The sequence below is a fragment of the Carettochelys insculpta genome, chromosome 2 (assembly GCF_033958435.1).
Source record: "Carettochelys insculpta isolate YL-2023 chromosome 2, ASM3395843v1, whole genome shotgun sequence".
NCBI classification, from domain to species: domain Eukaryota; kingdom Metazoa; phylum Chordata; order Testudines; family Carettochelyidae; genus Carettochelys; species Carettochelys insculpta.
The window spans coordinates 162037298-162063048 of NC_134138.1; the positions used below are offsets into that span (position 1 = coordinate 162037298).

At 42.0% G+C, this 25751-nt stretch overlaps 1 protein-coding gene across 3 annotated transcripts in view; it reads left to right on the forward strand.

Moving 5' to 3' along the window:
• The window catches only part of COL15A1 (collagen type XV alpha 1 chain), a 242956-nt gene that overhangs the window by 126100 nt on the left and 91105 nt on the right, over window positions 1-25751 (forward strand). For all 3 annotated transcript variants that reach the window (XM_074987940.1, XM_074987942.1, XM_074987941.1), the window contains 3 exons: window positions 4120-4188; window positions 13532-13594; window positions 17446-17574. In XM_074987940.1, coding sequence (XP_074844041.1) covers window positions 4120-4188; window positions 13532-13594; window positions 17446-17574 — 261 coding nt within the window. The remainder of the gene's footprint in view (window positions 1-4119; window positions 4189-13531; window positions 13595-17445; window positions 17575-25751) is intronic.

Here is a 25751-nt window from a genome sequence, read left to right on the forward strand (position 1 = left end):
CAGGGTAGGATCCAGCTGCACCCTATGCAAAAATACCTGCCTCGCCACTCTGCAGGTGCTGCTGTTCTTTCCCTTGGGGAAAATCTGTAGCCCCTCTACTAATGGGTGAATTTCATCTGTTTCTGATGGCTGTTCATCTTGTATGGCAGAAAACAGCATGTTTCCCCATCCTTCTCAGCTCGGAAAGCTGTGTCGGGAGTTTACCACAAGCTAGCTTTAATCACACGTGTTCTATCTTCAATTCTTTCCACAATACCCAATATTCAGGTGTAGCTATTCAACTTGTAGCCACTCATCCTGTTTGATGCAAATACAGCAGTAGATTATTTTGAAGTCAAACACACATTATATTTACACTGCGCTCCAAGGGAGAGTAACGTGCAACTAAAAACAAACTAATTCAACAATGCAAATGCATTAGTTGGGACTGCTGCTGAGTAGCCAGTGTGGCTTTTGGCCATACGAACCTCTAGGCTATGTCAACACTGAGAGTTCTGTAGACAAATTAGGGTTTTGTCAATAAAACTGGAGCATCTACATACAAAATGTGTTTTGTTGACAGAAACTGGTGACAAAAAAGCCATGCAGATGCTCCCCGGTCCCTTTTGTGGACAAAGTGGATTGAAAGATGGGTTCACTTTTATACGTAGCCATGATCTGTCGACAGAAGTTTTGTTGGAACGTCTCTTCCAACTGTAACTTCTGTAGACAGATGCTTCTAGTGTAGATGTAGCCTTAGAAGCAGAGAGGTGTTGGGTGAAATGCAGATCTGAGAGAAAAGTGTGCCTTTGCTTTTTCCTGACTAATTCTACAGCCTCGGTCAAGGCACTTAATTCTTCTGCCTTTGTTTCCCTTCCATAGCCTAGGGAGAATATTTAATGCAGTACCTCATGGAAGTTTTGGCCGAGGTCAGTTAATTAGCTGATGTTTGCAAGACACTATTTTACAAGTGCTACAAATACTCAGCATGCTAGAAAGCAACCAGGAGCTCTAAAATCCTTTTCTGCAGAATTGCTCCTTGGAATTTTCTATTTCTTCTTCAGCTAAATACAGCCTCCAGTATAAACACCTAGTCACCACACCTGCTGCAACAGGCTGGAAGGTGGTTGTTCCCATTCCTCTTTATATACATTGAATTAGTTTTCAATGTAAAAGGTTTCACTAGAAAACCATCTCACTCATCTTGCCTTGCCAAATTGGTATTATTAACAGATTCCTTTCCAAGGTACGTTTAGAGGGTTGGAATGGCCTAAAAATTGTTTTCCTGATCTACATACAAATTGTTCAGACTAGCTGTAGCCTAGGAAAGTGGTTAGCATTTCTTGGCTTCTGAGTACACTTTTAAGGGTGTGTGCGGGTTGAGGGATCTGCCTGCAGGTCTCTAGTTGCCATTGTGCAGAATGGAAAGCTGCATCCTAGACCAGGTTGCAGAACTGACTGTCCCGGTGGTGGGTCATCAATTTGCTTTTTGTAATCTTTGAGCAATGCATAGGTAAAGTTGTGATAAGTGCTTCAGAAAGGCTTACAAATTAGGCTCCTATGGCTACCTAGGATCCAGATTTAAGACTCTGTGGGAGAAAGAGGTTGCCTGCCTCTCATGCTTTCAAGGTGGTTAAAAACTGCACAAAACCAAGTACAAAAATTGCCGAGTGCTGATGCTGACATTTCTGTTTTTAAAAGGAGCTTACAGCATTGGAGCAAATAAATGGGGGTGGGGCTATAAGTGCATGTGGCTGCAACAAGTGAGAATAGCTCAGAGCTAACTTAATATTGACTGGCACGGTGGATATTAATGTAGTAAAAGGAAACAAAAGGTACATGGAAAAGAACATTTAAAGAGTATCACTATAAAAACCACTTGGCAAAACTGTAGAGAAGCAAAGAAACAAACTATAAATGTATTTAGTGACAGTCCAAAGCAGCCAACTTCGTTGCTTTGTTGTACAGTGACGCATTCAAAATTATCTGGTTCGTGAGATGCGATTTCCCTAATCAATAAAAAGACTTAGCTAAGCTCACAATGGAAATGGGAGCAGAGGAAGACGCTATTGCAGTGGACCATTCAGAACAGTTAAAGAAAAGCACAGAAAACTAGGGCTCGGCTCTCTGGGATTATGGGACATTTGTCTGCTGTGACAGGTTCTTGAAGAGTACTTGCTGATAGCAGGAACGTTATAGCTTCTCCTGCTGCAGAATATAGAGGCAGATCACATCCTGTAGCATGAAAGACTCAGAATGGGTGGACCGGGGCCCACCGTCTGTAACCTCCCCATTTAAAAAAACACAAAACAAACAAACAAACAAACCTCAGAGAAATGGGCATACAACTCATTATGTCATGAAAGACAATGTGGCTTAGTAGAGCAATGGTAAAGAAGACCTGGGTGTCTATTCCCAGCTTTGCTGTTGGTCTGCTGGTGTCCTTGGGCAAGGCACTTTCCCTGCTCTGAGCCTTCATTTTCCCATCTGTCAAGAGGGGGATAATGATACTGACCTTCGTTGTAGAGGGCTTTGAGATCTACTGCTGAAAAGGTGAGATAGGAGCTAGATTTTATTATTAGACATTTAAGATGCACCTCCCAGGACCTGGGAAACAGGGAGAGAGACAGTCAGCTTCCCTTACATGTATGCAGATTCATCAGCAATAACAGATAGCTTGTAAGGACAAGTTCATGTCGGACCCTCTACCCATGTACTTGAGCTAATAGGGATTAAGGGCTTGGGTTTGTTAATGCAACAAATTCCAAAGTCAAGCTCAGTCTGAGTGAATTTGAGTTTCAAAGTGAACAAGAAGAAGTCTCTTGGCACTTTATAGACTAATAGATATTTTGGAGCATAAGCTTTCATGGGCAAAGACGTGCTTCCATCTACCTGAGTGTTTTTGGTGGGCAAATCTGTCTGGTATGTAAACACCAGGAAAAGGCAAGTGTCTGACCTGCAGTCACATGCAAGGTATGTTAGAGACTTTCACGGCTGACATAAATGGAGAGCGTATATTTGGCCTAAAAACTGTACCTCAAGTATTAACATTTAAATTGACTGCTTCAATCAGGATTCTGTGATACTCAGTTGTTATATCATGATGTTTTTCAAACACTAATGAAGACATCTTGATCTCCCTCAAAGAGTTCACAATTCAAGGCCCCAACCCTGCTCATGCCTACTCATGTGAAGTATGGGGCAAAAGTGGAGAAGTGAGGAACGATATATTGTGAAAGCTTTCAATTTATAGCTGAAGCTGTGAAGAAGATGGAACCAGTAGAAGGATGGAAGTTCTAATATGATCATAATGGGGCAGGAAGCGGAGATTAGCAGTTGTACTATGAATGGACCTCAGGGAAGGGGTGGGGCAGTGTTTGAAAGGATGGAGAGGATCAGGTCATAGAAGTCAGGAGCAGAAATGCTAAAGACTGTTTTACTTTTACCTACTGCTGTGTGGCCAGTGGGGAAAAGTACATTGGATAAATCATAAGACTGGTTCAGAAAGTGTATTAGAGGGGTGGCCATATTAGTCTGTAGCCACAAACACAAGAAGTCCTGGGGCACCTCATAGACTAACAGATTCATGGGCAAAGACCATCTGACAAAGTGTTTTTTTTATCCATGAAAGCTTATGCTCCAATACATCTGTTAGTTTATAAGATGCCACAGAACGTCTCATTGCTTTTTTCAGGAAGTTTATAGAGGGCAGTAGTAATGTTGAGAAGGGAGCTGTCTCCTTTTTTGCATATGATTTGCATAAAGAACAAAATTTATGCTGAAGTATACCTCTGATAAAGAATTAACCCCCTGTCTCACTACTGGAACTGTTAGCATAATTTTAAATTTGTTTGAGAAGCTAGACATGGAAAAGCTCTTTTCCCAATATCATTTCTCTCCCGATGCAGGGTTATTTCCTAAAGTATGTTCCCCAGTGCTTTGTTCATTCTGAGTAGTTTTGTTTTATTTTGTTTTAATTAATGATGATTTCAAACATGAGTAAAATTCACATCCTTTTCTAGCATTTAAACAATAGTCTTTTGTTTTTGTTTCTATAAGCTTATAAAATATAGATGCAAATGCAATGTCTTGAAACATTGGTCTGAAATATTCTCTGCTTCACATTTGTTGTTCTTCTAGGGTGAACCTGGTGTGGGGCTGCCGGGACTTCCAGGCCCACCTGGTCCATCTGTTCCATTCAGAGGACTTGTGAGTTTGTGGGGCTCTCTGACATTTACCAGTGTTTGTCTTGTGCTTTAGAATAGCGTGAGGGAAAACTTAATGAGGATGTGCAGTCTGGGCAAATAGCCTTGTAGCCAATACATATAAATAGCCAAAAAGCTTATATACAGTAAAGCAAATTCATTTACACATGAGTCACTTAGGCCTGACATACCCATTGCAGGCCTAAATTGGAAGTGACAAATGCACACACATTCTTTTGCAAAAGCATTTCCAAAGATCTGAGACACAATAATTAGAAGAAAATATGAATGAGCCACTCTCAGAAGACACCCGTATTTGACGTTATAAACTTTGAATTACTCATTCCTCCCATGCCCTCACACAAGGCTATTATGACATTCACTTATATTTGCTGTTAAATACTTTTGGTCCTGCTGCATACCAGCTCATTTCTCTGGCATCAGACAGAGTAGACTGAGAGTTTCTTTAACAGATCCCAGCTGCTGACAGCTGTGTCCTCAAATGCTGCTGGGAATCACTAGGGCATACTGAAGCCCCAGGCCACCCCTTTTCCCCAATATTGGCCTCAGCAAATAGGGTGCCATATGTATGCTATTTCAACAAGACCATCCCTTGACCTGCTAAAATATCTCCCTGGCCATTTTTTTGCTGGGGTGAAGTTCGAAGAGGCTGGAGTAGACCTAGAATCTGTTCCCCACCTCCCTGACTTTTGAGCATTTAAATTGTGAGTTTGCCATTATATCAACATCAGCATTTATATCAGAGTCAAAAGTTGGGTGAGGCAATATCTTTTGTTGGACCAACTTCTGTTGGTGAGAGAGAGGAGCTTTTGAGCCTCCCAGAGCTCTTCCTCAGATCTGGGAAATTTACTCAGTGTCACTACTAAATGAAAGGTGGAATAGTTTCAATGATCTAGAAAATGAGGTAAGCAGTGAGGTGGCAAAGTTTGCAGATGACACCAAGTTGTTCAGGACAGTCAAAAGCAAAAGGGATTGTGAAGAACTACAAAAAGATCTCAGCAAACTGAGTGATTGGGCAGCAAAATGGCAAATGAAATTTAATGTGGGTAAGTGTAAGGTAATGCATGTTGGAAAAAATAACCCAAATTACACGTACTACATGATGGGGTCAAATTTAGCTACGACAGATCAGGAAAGGGATCTTGGAGTTATAGTGGATAGTTCTCTGAAGACATCCACGCAGTGTGCAGCGGCAGTTAGTAAGGCAAATAGGATGTTAGGAATTATTAAAAAAGGGATCGATAATAAGACAAAAGATATCATACTTCCCCTATATAAAACTATGGTACGCCCACATCTTGAGTACTGCGTGCAGATGTGGTCTCCTCACCTCAAAAAAGATATATTGGCATTAGAAAAGGTTCAGAAAAGGGTGACTAAGATGATTAGGGGCTTGGAAAGGGTCCCATATGGGGAGAGGCTAGAGAGACTGGGACTTTTCAGTTTGGAAAAGAGGCGATTGAGGGGTGATATGATAGAGGTATATAAAATCATGAATGGTGTGGAGAAAGTAAATATAGAAAAATTATTTACCTTTTCCCATAATACGAGAACTAGGGGACACCAAATGAAATTGACGGGTAGTAGGTTCAAAACTAATAAAAGGAAATTTTTCTTCACACAGCGCACAGTCAACCTGTGGAACTCCTTGCCCGAGGAGGCCAGGACTCTATTAGGGTTTAAAAAAGAGCTTGATAAATTTTTGCAGGTTAGGTCCATAAATGGCTATTAGCCAGGGATAAAGTATGGTGCCCTAGCCTTCAGAACAAGGGCAGGAGATGGATGGCAGGAGATAAATCACTTGATTATTGTCTTCTGTTCTCCTTCTCTGGGGCACCTGGCATTGGCCACCGTCGGCAGATGGGATGCTGGGCTAGATGGACCTTTGGTCTGACCCAGTATGGCCATTCTTATGTTCTTATGTTCTTATGTTTGTTTAGAATACTTAGTTACATACTTCAAAGGTCCATTTGAGATGAAGTTGCCAGTTAACACCTCTCCAGTAATTAGAGGGGAAGGAATTAAAAAAGAAAGATAGGAGGGCACGTAAGTGGTTACAGATTGTTATAATGAGGCATAAATCCTATGCGTCTATCCAAACCATGATCTTTAGTGTCTAGCAAAGTTATAAACGTAAGCTCCCAGGCTTGTCTTTTGAACATGTTATCCAGGTTTCCTTTAGGATGAGGACTGACAGTTTGGTTAAAGAGTGATTGCTTCGTAAGAAGTGTTTTTTTCTTTTTGTCCTTTGTCATTTTTGTGTGAGAAAGCTTATTTAAGAATACAGTGGTTGTCTGGTTTCACCCATGTCATTGTTGTTGGAGCATCTAGTGCACTAGATAAGGCACACCACATGTATTAGGCACATGTAGGATCCAGGAATCTTGAAAGGCATGTTATGGGGGATGTAGATCATTATAGCGTTGGAGATTGGGCTGCAGGTTTTTCATCTACTTTTCTGGGAGAATCTGGTGCTATTTTGAGTTGGTGTGGCCTGATCTGTGAGGCAGTTGCTTCTGATGTTGATCTCTGAGTGACTGGAAGATTGTTTGACAATCAGAAGAAGGGGTTCAGGAAAGTTTTCTTTGAGAATGTGGTCCCCAATGACCACGGGTTTTAATTGTTTAATGAGTATGGGTTCAAGTATGGAGTGTTAGTTGACAGCTACAGCAGTGCAGTCGGAGGGTTTTATTTCTGCATTGAATCTGGTTCTCTCTCCTAAAAATAAAAAATGGCTCCAACAGTTCCCCAGCCAACAGAACACTGCCTGTGGGAGAAACCATGGCACCAGGACTCACCAAATGGACACTTCACAACATCCTGACAACAATAATATGTCAAGAATACCTGTAACCAAAGCTGAATTATCTGTGCTTTCCAAGGTACAAACTTCTGCTCCATCACAGAACATGATACCATATTGATGCACAGAGAACCAGACGAATTTTTCTGCCAGCTCTTCATCAAAGAATTCTTTCACCACAATGATGATACCCACCACAATTACTGTGTTCCACTGACATCCATAAGGACAAAGAATAATGTGACTAGAAACTCCACAATGATTGAGACTACACTCTTGATCGTGTTAAATGTTTCAGGAAAAAATGGAATGTGTACTCCTTAACAAACATAATATTTTCTCTACTACTGAAGGGACATCTATGTAGTCATTGAAATCTAACATCCAGCAGGACCTGTTACCATCCCTGACAGACTTTTTTTTTAATTCTTACCTGCCCTAACCCTTGAAAGACCTCCTCAAGTATTGACCTCACAAAGGTGTACAAGACCAATGATCTAACTACTGAGCTATCCTTTATAGTCCTCAACTGCGATGACTGCATTAACAAGGCCAACCAACAACTCTCCAACACCACCTTCTGCAAGAACTCATTTAAGATCTCGTACAACAATTTGTCTAATAATTTAAGGATTTTATCAGATCCTCCCCCAAACAACTTCAAAAGAAACTCTACGACCTCATCCTACAAAAGTCCAAACCAGGAGCCTTCTACATGCTTCTCAAGATACACAAACAAGGGAACCCAGGCAGAGACCCATCATATCTGACCACAGTGCTCGAACTGAAGAAATACTAGGACTCTTAAAATCATAGGGCTGGAAGGGACCTTAGGAGATCATCTAGTCCAGCCCCCTGCCTAAAGCAGGATCAACCATAACTAAATCATCCCAGCCAGGACTTTGTCAAAATTAAAAACCTCTAGTGATGAAGGTTCCACCACCTCTCTCGGTAAAGCATTCTAGTGCTTCACCATTCTCCTGGTGAAATAGTTTTTTCCTATTATCCAACCTACATCTCCCTTCTGTAACTTCAGACCGTTGTTCCTTGTTCTGCCATCCATCGCTACTGAGAACAGCCTCTCTCCATCGTCTTTAGAGCCCCTGCTTCAGGAAGTTGAAGACTATTAAATTGCCCCTCACTCTTCTACAAACTAAACTCAGCCTCCTCTTAAACGTCATGTGCTCCAGCCTCCTAATCATTTTTGTTGCCTCCGCTGAACCCACTCCAGTGCACCCACATCCTTCCTATACTGGGGAGCCCACAACTGGATGCAATACTGCAGATGCAGTCTCACCAGTGCTGAACAGAGGGAAATAATAACTTCTCTAGATCTGTGGGAAATGCTTCTCCTAATGCACCCCAATACAACATTTAGCCTTCTTAGCTACAAGGTCACACCGTTGACTTATATCCAGCCTCTCATTCACTGTAATCCCCTGGTTCTTTTCTGCTGCACTGCTACTTAGCAAGTCGGTCCCCAGCCTGTATCAGTGCTTGGGATTCTTCCATCCCAAGTGCAGAACTCTGCACTTCTCCTTGTTGAACCTCATCAAATTTCTTTTGGCTCAATCCTCCAATTTATCTAGGTAACTCTGGACCCTTTGCCTACCCTCCAACTTCCCTACCTCTCCCACTAGCTTAGTGTTATCCACAAATTTGCTGAGGATGCAATCATCCCCTCATCCAGATCACTAATAAAGACGTTGAACAATACTGGCCCTAGAACCAATCCTTGGGACACTCTGCTTAAAACCGAGTGCCAACCAGACATTGAGGCACCCGGGCCTGACCATCTAGCCAGCTTTCTATCCATCTTACAGTCCATGTATCCAAACCATACTTTCTTAATTTATGGGCTAGAATGTTGTGAGAAACAGTATCAAAAGCTTTGCTAAAGTCATGGTATATCACATCCATTGACTTCCCCATGTCCACAGGCCCAGTTACCTCATCATAGAAGCTAATCACATTGGTCAGGCATGACTTGCCGTTGGTGAATCCATGTTGACTACTCTTGATCAATTCCCCTCTTCTAAGTGCTTCAAAATGGATTCCTTGAGGATTCCCTCCATTATTTTTCCGGTTACTGAAGTAAGTCTGACTGGTCTATAGTTCCCTGGATTGTCCTTAGCAGGACATCTTAGCAGCCATCCTTAAACCACTCACCACACAAAGGGCCCGCTTCCTCCAGGACACAACTAGCTTCCTCCAGTTCCTCTGCAACTTTAACAATATGCCTCATAACAAAACCTTTGCCACCATAGACATCACCTCCCTATATACAAGCATCCTTCATAATGAGAGCGTTGCTGCCTGACTCAAATATCAACAAGACAAGGGGCAATCCTCAGATATCCACCCCATACATGTCACCAAGCTCCTCCATTTCATCCAAACCCCTAATTTTCCATTCATAACAAACATTTTGTTCAAAGCAAAGGAACAGCCACGAACCCTCTCTTGTGGCTTTCAAACACCACCCAATCTCTCCAAGCTCATTATCAGAAGTAAGTTTCCCACATACCAGTGGCACCAGATCCTGCCAGAACAACAGATGCAAAACTTGCAGACCTACGTCTATTGCTATAATGATCAACCCCCTGTCCCACAACACACCTTTCAAGACCTCTGGCTCCGACAGATGCCCAACGCAATATGTTATGCGCCTCATTCAGTGCACTAAATACCCCAATAACTATCTGGGTGAAACCTATCCCTATGTTCTTGTATAGAGGACTAAGACAAATATATCACTTCACAAAGCCACCACTCTATACCTGACTCTCAGTCCTCATCTTCAAAGGAAACTTACATAGAGGATGACCAGATATCCTGATTCTATATAGGGACAAACCCACTATTGGGGGCTTTGTCTTATATATGTACCTGTAACCTTCCAACACCATCCTGATTTTTCACACTCACCACCTAGTCATCTTACTTGTATAACATGGTCAAAATACAAGGCTGGGAGCTTAAATTCATAACACTGCTAGGCACTAATAGTCATGATCTGAACAGCGACACTGAATTTATAGTTTATTCCAGCAATCTATAAACCGCTAATTCCACCCTCCCACCTCCTTTTTCTCTGTATGATTGAAGGTGTGTTAACTGGCAACTTCATCTTGAATGGTTCTTGGAAATATGTGTTAGTTACTTATAGTAAACAATCTGTTCCATCACGTAGTTAGTTGTGATAGTCCCAGTACATTTCCCAGACCTGAAGAAGAGCTCTGTGTAAGTTTGAAAGCTTCTCTCTCACCAATAGAACTCGTTCAATAAAACATATTACCTCATCCACCTTCTCTCTTTAATATCCTCGAACTGACTTGGCTACAAAAACACAGCATATGAAAATTATTATATAATTTATTTTTAAAAGTGGTTAAAGCTTAGCTTTCTACTGACTTGATTTCAATGTGCACTACCACAGCTCACTCCTAAATATTGAGGATGCTCACTGCTCATGTACATCAAGTTCCTAGGGTGCCAGTAGCAAATCAGGTGTATCATGATTTAGAGGCGATCACTGTAGGTGTTTCATCAGCCAAGCCTGGGAAGTAATAGGCCTAGTAGGTCCCACTAACTTATTCATACACCTGGTTAAATGAACGGGTATTTTACTAGGGCTGTCAGGAAAGGGAAATGTCGCAAATGTCCCAGGTACAGAGGCTTAAATAGTTATAATTCAAAATGAACATTAATTCTTCTTGTTAGGGACCCTGAGGCAGTCCAGTTAACAACCGGGCCTCTTCAGGCCTAATGCGTGGGTGCCCTCTCCAACCCAGTCTCTATTCAAGCAAATAGAAACTTACAGGTTTCCAGGTCAGGCTCAGTTAATGTCCCTTATTGGGGACCCTCTGCACTGGCAGCTGCTACTCCCTCTCTAAGACCCACAGAACCGAGCACCCAGTTGTGATGTCTGGACCTCACGGTCCTTGGACAGAAGGGACTGGGGGATAAGTCCCTCACTTTTTAACAAAAGAGCAGAATTCATGTCCCCTGAAGATTTTTTTTTTTCCCCGCAGCAGAATAACAGACTCTGCTGGGGAGATGCTGTAGTTATACCTTTCTCCCACCAGGGGCTGCTGTGGCCTTCCCCACCACCAACACTTCCACAAACGTTCAAGCATTGTTGATCCCTAGCCTGTTCCACACACTGATCTTCATTATAGTTTCTGGAGAGTTCTTTCTACATCTAGTCTCTGCAACTCCTGGCTTGCCCTGTGGCTTCTGTAGCCTGTTTCGTTGCAGTTCCTAACTAGCCATGTACAGCTACTGCTACCAATTCCAAACAATGTCCAATCACAGTCTTTCATCTTACATAGCCAGGGGAAGGAGAAGTATAGTAGGGAGGGAGCTGATAAGATTTGTAATTCCTAGCTTGCAGATCCACTACTCATAGGACTTATCCACACATACAGCATGCAGCTACAGCATGTCTGGAGAAGATTCTTTATGTTGGTGGGAGACAGCTCTCCTGTTGGTATAATTAAACCACTTCTAAAAGCAGCAGGCGTTATATTGGCAGGAGAAGCTCTGTGCACACCGGCACTTATGTCTGTAATTTAGGCCAGGTCTACTCTAGCCCTTATGGTTGGTTGTGGACATGCAATACTAGCTACAACAATTATGTAGTAAAATCGACTTACTTGGCCATCTTCCACTGAGGGAGATCAACAAGAGAAGCTTATGCCGCACAATATTGAGGAGTACAGGGGTTGACTGCCAGCCCCAGACAGTTCAATTTTGCATGTCCCTGCTAGATGAAGACATAGCCTTATATTGCTCAGGAGGGTGGTTTATTTACACTTGTGAGTGAGATACATTATACCAACATAAGCAGAAGCATAAACGTAGCCATAGTCAAAAGTTGACATAGCTATAGCACTCCAGAGTGAATGTACAGCGAACAATCACCTACACAACTGACTTCAGTATGATGAAAGGACATTGTTCATAGTCCCATAAATTCCATAATTTTAAATGTAGTAGAAATTGTTTTCACAGGTGAACCTAATATTGCAATTGCTAATAGCCCCTATTCATTTTTAATGTTTGTACAGTTTGGCTGAAGAAAGCCTTAGATTTCTGATACCTCAAACAGTCATTATCCAAAAAATAGATGACTAAATTTCTTTTGAACCACTTTAAAATTTATTTGGGCATAAGCTTTCATGGGCTGGAGCCCACTTCATCAGCTATATGATGTGGAATCTTCACTTTAGGGTAGATTTACACAGATACAAAGGTGGGGAAATGGGCCTGAATAGAGCCTCTCTCCACAAAAAGTAATTTCACCCCTTTTGGTAGTCTCCTCTTCTTATTAACTGCTGGGAGTAGGCCACATCCCTCCTGATTTGAATTGGCCTCATTAGCAAGGGTCCTCCGCACAGTAATGTGACACTCCAATCTTTGCATGTGCATAGATATCCCTGCCAAACTGAAGATTCCACTTCATGCATCAGATGAAGTGGGCTCCAGCCCATGAAAGCTTATACCCTGATGAATTTGTTGGCCTTGAAGGTGCTATCAGACTCCTCATTGTTTTTGCTAAAACAGACTGACACTGATACCCGTCTGAAACGCTAAAATGTCATCTTCATGAGACCAAGCATGGAAAATTTCACTTGGGGGGGAAACTGAATTTTTTTCAGAAAGCTTTGCTCTTTAAAAATATAGGGTTCTGGGAATCTGAGCATGATCTTCAGTATAGCTGTCAGTGCCCTGGATGAAAGCTGAAAGTGATTGGATTCCTGTATTTATCACAACAAATGCACATATCGGACCAAAACAGCCTCTTCGTCCATCATATCATGGCTCAGATTCCAAATGTTGTTTTAAATAAATAGCATTATAAATAATTTTTCTTTAATTTCTGTTGACAACAATGCATCTGCAGCTCCCCACAAAGGAATCTCCCTCCTATGACTTCTGACTCGTAGGCCCTTAGCAGGAAGTGAGTAGCTAGTTGCTATAGATCTAGAGAAGGGGATATCCAAGTGTGACAGTTATTTTCAGAAACGAAAAACTAAATGTAAGTATTTATTCTATCATGTTTCCAGTGGTCTTACATAAAGATGTAACTTCTGGGTATCAAAGCAGTAGAACTGTACTTGTAGGTAAATACAGAACTGAATAACTCATACAGTTAACTGGTACAAAACTCATCCAAAGCATCTAATTAAAATACTGACAGTACATGTAGACATAAAGCAGTCAAGTAGCACTTTAAAGACTAGCAAAATAAACTATTTTGCTAGTCTTTAAAGTGCAACTTGACTGCTTTTTGTTTTGATAGTGTATAGACTAGCACGGCTTACTCTCTGTTACTATTCTACATTTAGACATGCCTACTGTCAGTGAGAGCTTAATATATTTTTTCATAGGCAACTTTCTGCTACTAAAATGCCACCCATAGTGAGCTTAACAATGAAACAGAAATAGTATTTTTATGTATCAGCCTTCCATCTCTCCGTTAGAAACAACATTTTTAAATGAATTCTCTTGTCTTCAGAGTAGACCGGAACCTGAAGGATCTGGGTCGGGTGACCTTGGCAGAGACTATGAGATTTTAAGGGTAAGTAAGTACTGATGTTTGCTGCTAAATTTGTCCCTTATCAGTATTTAAAATGATCAGAACCTTTGAATAATTATGAATCAAGGATTGTATGGTTACACAATGCCAAACATATTTTTATTTATATAGGATCCTATTTCCTCACTATAAAGCATCACAAAAAGCTTTGCAAGAAGAATTTATTTGAGCCAAAGAGAAGAAGAAGCGTTAGTCAGATTTTAAAAGAAAAAGTGAGTTGGAAGCTATGTTGAAAGCAAAAGAGAAGTTCAGAAAAATATAGCAGCCGCAAGTTAAAAACACAGCTGCCACTGGTACTTTCCTGTAATCATGATGCATTTGAGGTGGGAACAGAGGAGGCTTAGGTTGGGAGCATGCCATTGGTGGTAGAGAGGGAGACAAAGCTGTTAGTATGAGGTGGGTGAAGAAATCATGGAGAAATTTTTGTTTGTTTTTAAGGATGTCCCTTTTTACATTTGATTTTGAGATGAATAGAAGCTGGTGAAGAAGAGAGGATGCTTGCTTCAGCTTTAGGACCCTAGTCCATGAATATGGTTCACAACTATAAGGAGCCGTTAATTCACACTAATTGCATCCATTGGCTTTGACTGTCCCGTCTGTGTTCTGTCTGAATGTAAACCCTTGTAAGGACCAAGACTAGCGCTGTGCTTTTATTAAATCAAAACTGGAGGTGTTTCTTAAAAGATATGCTGTAGCTCAAACAAACATTATGGGCTGGCAGAAGAGATTGCCAGTACAATGGCCTGTGATTTGCAGGAGGGCAGATGAGATGACCATAAAGGTTCTTTTATGAGCTGGGTGGCTGCTTTGAGCCTCTAGCCTTATGAAAAGCAGCCAGTTGTAACCTGAGGGAGTGGTGAACAGAAAACAAGCGGACAGCGAGAGTTTGCCTGGAGAGATTTCCCACAGAGGTTTTTGACAGGCAACCGGCTTGGCTTAACAGCGAAGTCTTCAGTGAGATTAAACACAATGAATTTACGAGAAGTGGAAACTTGGACAGATGGCTAGGGAGGAGTATAAAAATATTGCTTGAGCGTGCAGGGATATAATCGGGAAGGCCAAAGCACAATTGGAGCTGCAACTAACAAAGGATATGAAAGATAACAAGAAGGGTTTCTACAGACATGATACAAAAAGGTAACAAAAAGGTGGTCAGGGACAGTGTTTGGAGAATTAGAGGATTAGACCAAAAGAAACCTGAGAAGAGTCAATGAGGACAAGTGCAGAGTCCTGCACTTACAAGGGAAGAATCCCATGCATGGCTACAGGCTGGGGGCTGACAGGCTAAGTGGCAATTCTGCAGAAAAGGACCTGGGAGTGCAGTAGACAAGAAGCTGGATGTGTGGGCCCTTGAAGCCAAGAAGGCTAAAGGCATGTTGGGCTGCATTAGTACGAACACTGCCATCAGATTGAGGGGAGTGATTATTTCCTTCTATATGGCACTGGTCAGGCCACATCTGCCTTCAGATTTGCCCCCTTCCCCATTACGGAAAGAATGTGGACAAATTGGAAAGAAAAGTTATTAGGCACTGGGGCACATGACTTATGAGGAGGGGCTGAAGGAATTGGGCTTATTTAGTCTACCGGAGAGAAGAGATGGGGTGAGTTTGGTAGCAGACTCCAAATACCTGAAGGGGCATTCCAAAGAGAATGCAGCGAGGCTGTTCTCAGTGGTGGCAGATGACAGAACAAGGAGCAGTGGTCTGAAGCTACAGTGGGAAGGGTGCTTGGATATTACAAAAAAAATATTTCACTGGAAGGGTGGTGAAGCACTGGAATGGGTTAGCTAGGGAGGTGGTGGAATCTCCATCCTTAGTTTTTTTTAAGGCCAAGCTTGACAAAGCTTCACCTGGGATGATTTAGCTGGGTTTGGTCCTGCTTTGAACAGGGAGTTGGGCTAGATTACCTCCTGAGTTCTCTTCTAATTCTTGTCTTTTGATATTCCTTCTGGACATAAGATCATTTAGTGATTACCTGTTCTGTTCATTCCCTCTGGGGCACCTGTGCCACTGCTGGAAGACAGGTTACTGGGCTAGGTAGACTTTTGGTCTGACCAGGTGTGGCCACTCTTATGACTTGAAATGTATGAATCATACTTTCTTTGCATTAATTTCGTCAAAGGCTGATGCCCTATTTAAAATGTTCCCTTTGACTCATGTTTCTGACACTACTGTCATTAGATGGAATTCATCCTATTTACTTCCTGAACCTCAATTAAGCACACTTTAAGTGATCTAAGTATGATTAAAAGGGGTTTTTAGCCTCGTGCTGGTACTTCGCAGGGGTTGTGAATTTTTTGAGACTCAGTGCAATATAGTAACAAGGTGCTGGGTTCAGAATCAGGAAGCTTCAATTTTATTCCTGGCTCACCCTGTGGTCTTCTCTTTCTTCATCTCTCAGTTCCTTTGTATCCCTCCCACCTTGTCTTGATTATTTGTTTAGATTATAAATTTCTCCACAGAGCAGAGACTGGTTTACTGTGTGTTTTATATAGCACAGAGCACAATACGTATGTCTGCTTTGGGATGAATCATCAACTCAAACTTCCCCTTGATAGCAAAGTGGAAGTTCACAGTTTTGGTTGACCTTGAGCTATTTTTCCCCAACTACCTCTAAACAATCAACCAAATAAAGCCTTACTTTGCTCCTTCTGAAGTTCTGAATAATAAAATACAGAAACTCTTCCAGAAACACAATATATGAGGGGAAAATATTACACACAGAAAGACCTGGTAGTTAAAAGGTCAAAGGTGAACCAGTCTGAATACAAAGGTATTGTGTTGCTCATTGTAGCCAGCCAGAAAGAGGACCTACTACACACTTATGAGATGGGTCTGTCATCTGTATTGAAATGTTCAGTTTTAAAAATCTTTCCAAATTTCTGTTTTCTAAACTTCAGGAAGACCAGGAAGCCCGATCACATAGTGTAGCCCCTGTCCTGCAGCATCTTCACTGGCATCTTATCCATCTCTCAGTCCAGTTCAGAATTGTTCTTCTAGGGCTCACTTTGACAAGGTGCTGAATAACTTATCCTCAGTCCAATGTCCCATCCATGGGACTTTTCACATGCATAATGTTAAGCATGAAGGTTCAAGCCCCTAATTTTTGAAATTCTCCATAACCTTTCTCTGTTAATATTCAAGATCAGTTTAAAAAAAAAAGGTAAAGCATTAAAGATTAACTTATATTTAAGAAAGATGAAGTCTCAAATTTATATTTTTTGTCTATGAATGTAACTTATTCCTTCCATGGATCATTCATTTTCTGCAATGTAATGACCTTGTGCTAATGAGGCCAGTTCTGTGGAGCAGGACTGCCTGTTGTGTTTGTACAGCACCTAACACAATGTATTTAACATGTCCTTGACTCGGGTTCCTTGGTGCTATGGTAATACTACTAGTAGTAATAATCCTGCTCCCTTTGAAATGAATAAGTCCGCTTGGCTTCTATCTAAGATATGTGCTTAGGTATAAAGACCGTGTTGATCACTGAAGTATCCTTGAGTGTCTTACACGAAGTAAATACACAAGACTTTCATTTTCAATTGTCTTCCGTGGTTGCAATTGAAAGGTAATAGTAGAAGCATACCTCCCAGAGCAAGGCAGAAGTGATATCCTGTGGCCCTGTTTAGGGAGAGTGGGGAGAATCAATGGAAGTTGGATTGACCTTTAATGACAAGAAAGGGAAGTGTTTACCAACAGTCAGTGGTATAGAGGTTTTTATGGATTCTATTGAAAAATGCCAGTTTGCTTCAAGAATGCTGCATGAACTGGGCCTGGGCAGGGATGAAAACAAGTGACAATATTTTCTAAGAGAATTTCTAATTTCTCCAGGGTCTCCCTGGGCCACCGGGCCCACCAGGATTACCAGGTGCTCCAGGAAAACCTGGTTCAAATGCAGGACCTCCTGGATCACCAGGGAAAGATGGGAAACCTGGACCTTCTGGTGAGCCTGGCCCTTCAGTGAGTATCATGCATAGACATTAGTGCTGCACCTCACTTGTAATTTCCCATTCAGCTCTGGAATGCTTTGTGTGTGTTTTTAGAATGCAGGCTGTTGTTGATATTTTAGGATGGACACTACAGGATAAGCCCAGGATTTGATGGGATTTTCAATTTTGTGCCAGATTCTTGTGAAAAGCAAAAAAGCCAAAGGGCCATGTTCTCTGGAACAACTATTTGCATTGCTTTGTTCCAGAACAATGCAAAGTAGCTAAAGAGTACAGGTGAATATGGACCAGGGTGAAGGAGAATGAAGGATGCTTTTACTGAAGTTTAATGAGTGCTTTTCCCTGACACGTTCAGGAAAATACATCTGGGAAGAAATGTAAAAGGAATTTATAACTTAAAGTTATTATTGGACCTTCAACTCTTTAGGCTTTCTCCTTTCACTGTGGCTTACCCAGTCCAAAGGAACACTTGAAGTGCAGTCATGCTTTGAAAAGTGACAGTAGAAACAATGTCATGAGGTTGTATATTTGTTGTTGACGTGTTAAATATGCTCAGTGTGGAATCCAAGAGTCAGGTTGGGTTTTTCCCTTCTCCCATATCACTGGCAACACACGTTCCAAGGTCAAAACATGGACCTCTGCAAGCCCATTCTCTTCAAATAGTTTTCTGTGACCCCATTGCTTTCAGCGGATTTGCACAAGTGTAACTAGTACTTTGTATTTAAAACAAGCAAACAAACAAACAGTCTGTCTCTCCTGTCCTAGTTATGTTGGTTTTTAAGTGCTAACATGAATAAAACTTCATTAACTAGTGTCAGCAGACCTTATTCTGATTACGTCACGCAAAAAGCGGCTACTGAATGTAACCACTTCTTAGAATAGGACACTTTGAATGGTCCAGTTCCACTCCTGTTGACATCAAGGGAAGCAAGCTTGGCCCTACCAAAGAACTGATGCCCAGATAAACAAAGGTGGTGTTTTTATTTCTTTTTTCAATCCATGACTATTATACTTGAAATGACTTCATGAATCTTAGCTCAGAACATAGATTTTTTCCATATAATTTTGAAGTTAAATACATCTTTTTTAAAGTATCAGTTTATCTGATTTTATTTTAATTTCAGTCACAGACTGAATTGTAAGTGGTTCATTCCTTGAGGTCTTTCCTGAAGGAGATATTCCTTGAAGCCCTTGTAAAGGCAAATCCATGGACTTGAGACTTGGAGTCTTCATTCTACAGCCTGTGGATAAATGAGGGGAACGATCAGGACAGTGTCGATTGCTTGTATTGCTTATGTGAACTTAAATAGGAGAAACAAGCTGCTTGGGAGCACACATTTATGTCAAGTGCCACAATCGGATGATCACCCCTCCATTAAGGGTATAAATTAATAAATAACTACCGTTATAAACAGTGATGGGCAACTGAGGCTACTGAGTGGGCCAAATGAGTGGCCCTCCTTCATCTCACTGGGCTTCAAGATTGTCATAAGCAAGATGACCTTCCAGAACAGGTTAGTTTTGCTAACTGCACTTGCATACCTAAAATATGCAGGATGTGCCGATTGACACACAGCAGCACTTTGACTGGATGCAGCGTGAGCACATGGCTCTGATGGTCAAAGTTGTGTGCAGTCAGCATGCACCTTGCTTCACATGCCCTGGCTTTACATGCATGTCACTCTAGTAAAACCAGTAGGGAAAAGCTACACGAATCGAATCTGTCAATACTGTGGGTGGGCAATGTTTTGTTTTGTTTTGTTTTTTTAAAAAAAAAAGTCTTGTGGGTCACAAATGGGCCACAGCTTGCCCACCACTGGTTTAAAGTGAGTCCCCTTTAAATAGTATCAGAAGACAGCCAAATAGAGGACAGCATCAAATCTGGTATTTTCTTTGATGCAATCTTATTTATTTGCAAGGAATATACAAAGTCCTGTATCTGTAAATGCAGAAGAACAAGAAGAACAAGAGCAACTTATTAGCTTACAGCCCCAAGACTTGTTACACACCAAGCCCCAAAACTTTATCTAGGTTTTCCCAGGATCATACTCTGCTTGGCTTTACTGCCTTTCCCTTTTTCACTCTCCCTCTCTATTCTCAGTTTCTGTGTGATCGCTCTTCCCACACACATCTCCCCAAAACAACGATCAGCCAAATGCTCCAGAGTGGGTGTATTCAGTCTCAGGCTGGATCTATGCTATGAGATAGAATCGATTTTAAGTCAGTTAGCCCACTTTTTCCAAGTGCCCACCCTCGCTGTAAATCCTACTTGATCGATTTGTGGACCACTAAAATCGACATGATATCAAAATCCTAAAATCGTAGTAAACTGACGGGTGTAGCATTCAATTTGAATATAAAATTCCTAATGACGGGTAGTGAGGATGCAGCCTGTCTTTAAATCAAATTCATTAGCCTCCAGACGTGTCTTGTATGTGTCCCACAATGCACCACAGTTCTCCCCTCTGGCCTCTTTACATCTCCACTGCTTGCAATTGCAGAGGAATTAGGCAACAGGAAGACCGTTACAATTCGGCTCCTGCAAGCCCATGGCTGTAGGGTCATGAGAGGCTGAAAAATCTTTTTTCCTTTGCTAGGAGCACAGTTGTGGGGTCTGTGGTTCTGTGTATACCCTTACTAGCTGTCTTGTTTTCTGCACTGCCTGGCACCAGCTGCTGGTCCCCTGTACTATGTGTCAGCTAGGCTGTGGGTGGGGGTCGTGCTTGCCTGATAGTATGAGAAACTTCTTTTCAGCTGTTTACATGTTGCCCTGACCCCCCACATCCTCTCCCTTCTCTGCCCCCAGAGGCTCCAAACAGTCTGAAAAATTCCCACCCCCAGCTGCATCATGTGGTTTGACCCCAAAGTCATAAAAGAATGTGCTGCACAAGGTGCCAGGCAGCTTGCACGTGGTGAGGGTCATGATTTTGGGGGTCTGGCGGTAGCCGGGGGTTCTTTTAGCCACCCAGAGAACATGTCCCTCGGCAGCCATGATTTTTGGGGCCTGGCTGTAGCCGGGAATCTTTTAGCTGTCCGGGGGATGTCTGCCTCGGCAGTCACGATTTTGGGGGGCTGGCTTTAGCAGGAGTCTTTTAGTTGCCCAGGAAACATCTCCCTCAGTGGTCACAATTTTCAGGGGCTGGCTGTAGCTGGGGGTCTTTTAGCTACCCAAGGGACATCTCCCTCAGCGGTCATGATTTCTGGGGGCTGGCTTTAGCAAGGGTTCTTTTAGCCACCCCAGGGACTTTTCCTTTGGCAGTAACAATTTTGGGGGGCTGGCTGTAGCCAGTGTTCTTTTAGCCACCCCAACCCATACATGGTTCCATGAAGGCAATGTATTAGCTATCTACTTACCACAGCTGTCAAATTTCCTTGCAGCAGGATATATTCTTGTCCTTAGGGTCTTCTTTTCCAGGTGCAAACCTGACTGTAGTCTGGGGTCTTCTAGCTTGATGAATCATTCAAGTTTCAGTGTAGCAACCATATCTACTTAAGCATAAGGGCCTTTTTTGGTAGGAGGCCTAAATCCAGGTTCAAGTTCCTGAAAGGGCTTCCATGGGAGGTCACACTTTTCATGGCTGTCAAAAGCGTAGTGTCTTTTAGGAGCCCTGGGCCACTACTGATTCATTCAAGCTTCAGTGTAGCACCCATGTCTACTTAAACATACTTAACATGGCAGGGGAAAGAGGGGAATGAAATGTGGGAAGATAGTATCGTATACCCACATCTACTTGTGGGGGCAGAATGCTTCAGGGCTCAAGGAACTGTGGGATAGGTTCCCACAATACATTGCAGCTGCACTTGACTTAAGCTCAGTTTAAGCTACATGTGTGTGACAGCAGTATAGGTCAATTTGTGGGGAGCATGTGGGAAGATGAGGATGCTCAAAATTGAATGGATAAAACCCAGCATTAAGAAACTGATTTTTAATAAAATAAACTTGATCTCATAGTGTAGACACAACCTCAGTCTCCCTTACACACACACACACGCACACCTGTTTTAGTGGAGGACTTGTGCTTACAGCTATGTTAACTGAAGGGTGACTTCACACCTAATAATTTCAAGCCATGTTAATTCAAGCCATAAGTAAATTTCAACCAGTTCATAACAATGCCCCTCAACTTCACTCATTGTCCTGATGAGGTCTTAAAAAAAAAAAAGCACAGAACAACCCACACCAAAACGAAAAAGGAGAACAGTTAAAACTTGAGAGGATAAATGACTAGCTATTTACATATGTGAAGCATCTTTCTGTGAAGGTAGCTTCACATCACCGACACAAAATAATTTTCTCTTTATGTTTTTTCTGTCTCTGGTGTCTCTTCAACCAGCTCCTGAGAAACGCCAATTATTTCTGTGGCATTTGCTGGTGATGTGGGGGAACCCTGCCAATTTTGTTTGAATGGGGCTTTCACCTCTGTAACAACACTTCCACCTTCAGCTTCAACAGCTACATCTTCCAGTTCAGCGGGCAAGCAACCTGAGATTCTGTCTCCCTGATACCACCTTAGTGGTAGAACACAGCTATATCCAGTACTCCTCTTCATTAATTTGTGTCATTTTCATACAGGGTTCCTTCCAAGACCCCTCCAGCTTAGAGTTTTTACCCTTTTTTTCTAGGATTATGGAACCAGGCTCCCTCTTTTTAATGTTTGCACAGATGACTTGACATCAAACAGAGCTCGTTTGGTCAGAGGCTAACCTAACATTTTCACTTAGCAGATGTGTGAACATTTTTAGTGTTGGATTGTAAGGTTTCTACACAGTCTACAGTTCAACTCCCTTTGTTTCCCTTCAGAGACACTCTGTCAGAGGCTTGCAGGGTCCACTTATCTCATGCCCAAATGTCAGAGGTGCTGGGACCTACTTTGTTTTCTTGCTGACTGCTGTTGTGTAAGCTGTCAAAAGGAATGGAATATGCTGGCCCCAGCCCCTTTGCCACTGTTCTACAAAGGTGGCTAGCTGAACCTCTAGGGTCCTAGTGAACCTTTTTCACCTTTCTATCAAATTGCTGAGTTCCCATTCCCCTGAATGTGTAGAATCCCACAAATGTGCTGAAATTACTACTTTGCTTCAGTTTGCACCAAGGTTAGTGGTGACTGGATGCCTAACTAATGCTAGTGGAAATGGGGTAGGCTTAGAAGTTAAAATAGGAAAAGAACAAACTAAAATTACTTAGAGAAGTTAGATGTCTTCAAATCACCAGAGCCTGATGAAATGCATCCTAGAATACTCAATGATCTGATGTAGGAGCTATCTGACCCATTAGCTGTCATCTTTGAAAACGTTATGGAAGTCAGGAGAGATTTCAGAAGCCTAGAAGAGGGCAAATATAGTGCCCATCTCTAAAAGGGGAGTAAAAACAACACAGGTTTGTAGTGTGTGCCCTTGCTGCCCCTCTGGAGGGGTGGTGCCGTTTCTTATCTGGAGTATTGCATCCAGTTCTGGGCCCCCCAGTATAGAAAGGATGTGGATGCACTGGAGAGGGCAACGGAAATGATTAGGGGTCTGGAGCCCATGACCTATGAGGAGAAGCTGAGAGATTCAGACTTATTTAGTTTGCACAAGAGAAGACTGTGATTTTTATAGCAGTCTTCACATTTCTGAAAGGTGGGTTTAAAGAGGATGGAGAGGGACAGTTTTCAATGGTGACAGATGGCAGAGCAATGGTGTGAAGTTACAGAGGCAGAGGCAACTTTTTGATTCAATAAAGTTTCTATCTTAGGAAAAACTTTCACCAGGAGGGTGGTGAAGGACTAGAATGTGTGATCTAGAGAGGTGGTGGAATCTTCCTAAAGGTTTTCAAGTCCCAGCTTGACAAAGCCATGGCTGGGATGATTTAGATGGGGTTGATCCTGCTTTAGGCAGGGAGCTGCACTACGTGACCTCCTGAGGTCCCTTCCATCCCTAGAATTCTATTATTCTAGGAAACTACAAACCAGTCAGCTTAGTTTCTGTGACAGAAAAAATAATAGAGCAAATAATTCAGGAGCTCATCTGCAAACATCTGGAAAATAATAAGATGATAGGTAACAGCCGACATGGATTGGTAAAGAATAAATCATGTTAAGCCAGTCTTATAGCTTTCTTCGATAGAATAATGAGCCTTGTGGGTAAGGGAGAAGTGGTAGACAAGGTATATCTAGACTTTAGTAAAGCCTTAGGTACAGTCTTGCATAACTAGGGAAAAATAATCTACATGGGGCTAATATAAGGTGGATCACTGTTCTCAAAGAATGGTTATTAATGGTTCACAGTCATTCTGGAAGTAGCATTCCACAAGGGTCAGTTTTGTGACTAGTTCTGTTCAGTACCTTCATCAACAATTTAAATAATTGTGTAGAGAGTACACCTCTAAAGTTTGCAGGTGATACCAAGCTGGGAGGTGTTGCAAGTGCTCTGGATGATAGAATTATAATTCAAAATGATCTGAATGAACTGAGGAAATGGTCTGAGGTAAGTAGGATGAAGTTTAATGAGGACACATGCAAAGTACTCCACCTGAGAAGGAGCAATCAATTTCACACGTACAAAATCGGAAGTACCTGTCTAAGAAGGAGTATTGCAGAAAGGCAGCTACAGGAAATACTGCATCACAAACTAAATATGAATCAACAGTGTGACGCTATAGGAGAAAAAAGCAAACATGATTCTGGGATGCATTAACAAGAGTGTTGTGAGCAAGATGTGCAAAATAATTTTTCTCATCTCCTCTGCCTGATTCAGCCTCCACTGGAGTGTTGTGTCCAATTCTGGGCACCACATTTCAAGAAAGATTTGGAGAAATTGGAGAGGGTCCAGAAGAGAGCAACAAAAATGCTTAAAGGTCTGTAAAACTTGTCCTATGAGGAAAGACCAAAAGAATTGGGGTTGTTAGTTTGGAAAAGAGAAGCTGAGAGAGGACATGATAGCAGCTTTTCAGGTACCTAAAACTATTCTCCTTTACCTCTGATGATAGGGCAAGAAGCAATGGGTTTAAATTGGAGCAAAGGAGTTTAGATTGGTTATCAAGGAAAACTTCTTAACTCTCAGGGTGGTTAGACATGGGAATAAATTGCCCAGGGAGGTTGTGGAATCTCCATCATTGAAGATATTTAAGAACGGGTTAGATAAACATTTGTCAGGGATGTTCTAGATGGTGCTTGATCCTGCCATGAGGGCAGGGGACTGGACTCAATGACCTCTTGCGGTTTCTTTCAATTCTAGTGTTCTGTGGTTCTAAATACTTTGCAATCAGAATTTCTCTTTTGATCTGTGTGTAACTGAACTTGGACCTTGAATTTGCCAAGACCTCTGCCACTGTTACAACATCTTAATTTCTTGGTGTGTGAGGTTGGGGCCATTTTGTAGCACAGCTCAGGCTCTGTGAAGCTCCCAAGACCATCAGTGTCATCTCACTCCACTGGTACTGCCCCTCTCCCCACACAGGGAATCCCTAAGTTTTAAAGAGACCCCTCTTTATAATACGTCATGTTTCCTATATCAGTTTTCCACATCCTACCTGTATTTCATCCAGTTAAAACTCTCTTTTAGGCTGGCTAAGGTTTTTGCAACCTCAAAAATGTCCAGGAGTTTTAAAACCGTTAATTCAAAATCTCTTTTCAGTACTCTTAATACAACCAGATGGCATCTGAATCTATCACCTGCTGTTTTTTCCTCAACCCTATGTGCTATTTCCTCTTTAAACTCCAAGCTTTCCCATTGGTACCAGAAAGCTTTTTAGCGTGGTGTTGTTGAGGAAGTAGGGGAAACACTGGGGTGGCTGCACATGGAAATTGATTTTCCAGTAACACACACTCCTGATATCGGTATCCTCTCTTCAGGAAGGTTTTACTTTTTCTCCAGTCTGTTTCTACAACACCATCCCCAATGTTCCAGTTAGTGAGCCAAAAACATGGGGACTTCTGTGATTTAGAGCAAGGGTGTGGCACCTATTCCCTTGAGCAGCTGATTTGTTGCTTTCCTCTTTTGAGGCAGGATTTGCAATTAGTCTCCCAATGGTGCTTTTTCTGGGTGCTGATGAAATTCTACAAGCGTTGCCATGCTTATGACCAGGCTTACGTGTGATTGTGAAATTACAGCACTGCAGTTTCTTCAACCATCTGGCAAGCTATCTCTCAGGGCTCTTGAGTTTAAAGAGCCGTTGCGAGGATGCAAGGTCTGTCCCAGGGGATGGCAGCCAAAATA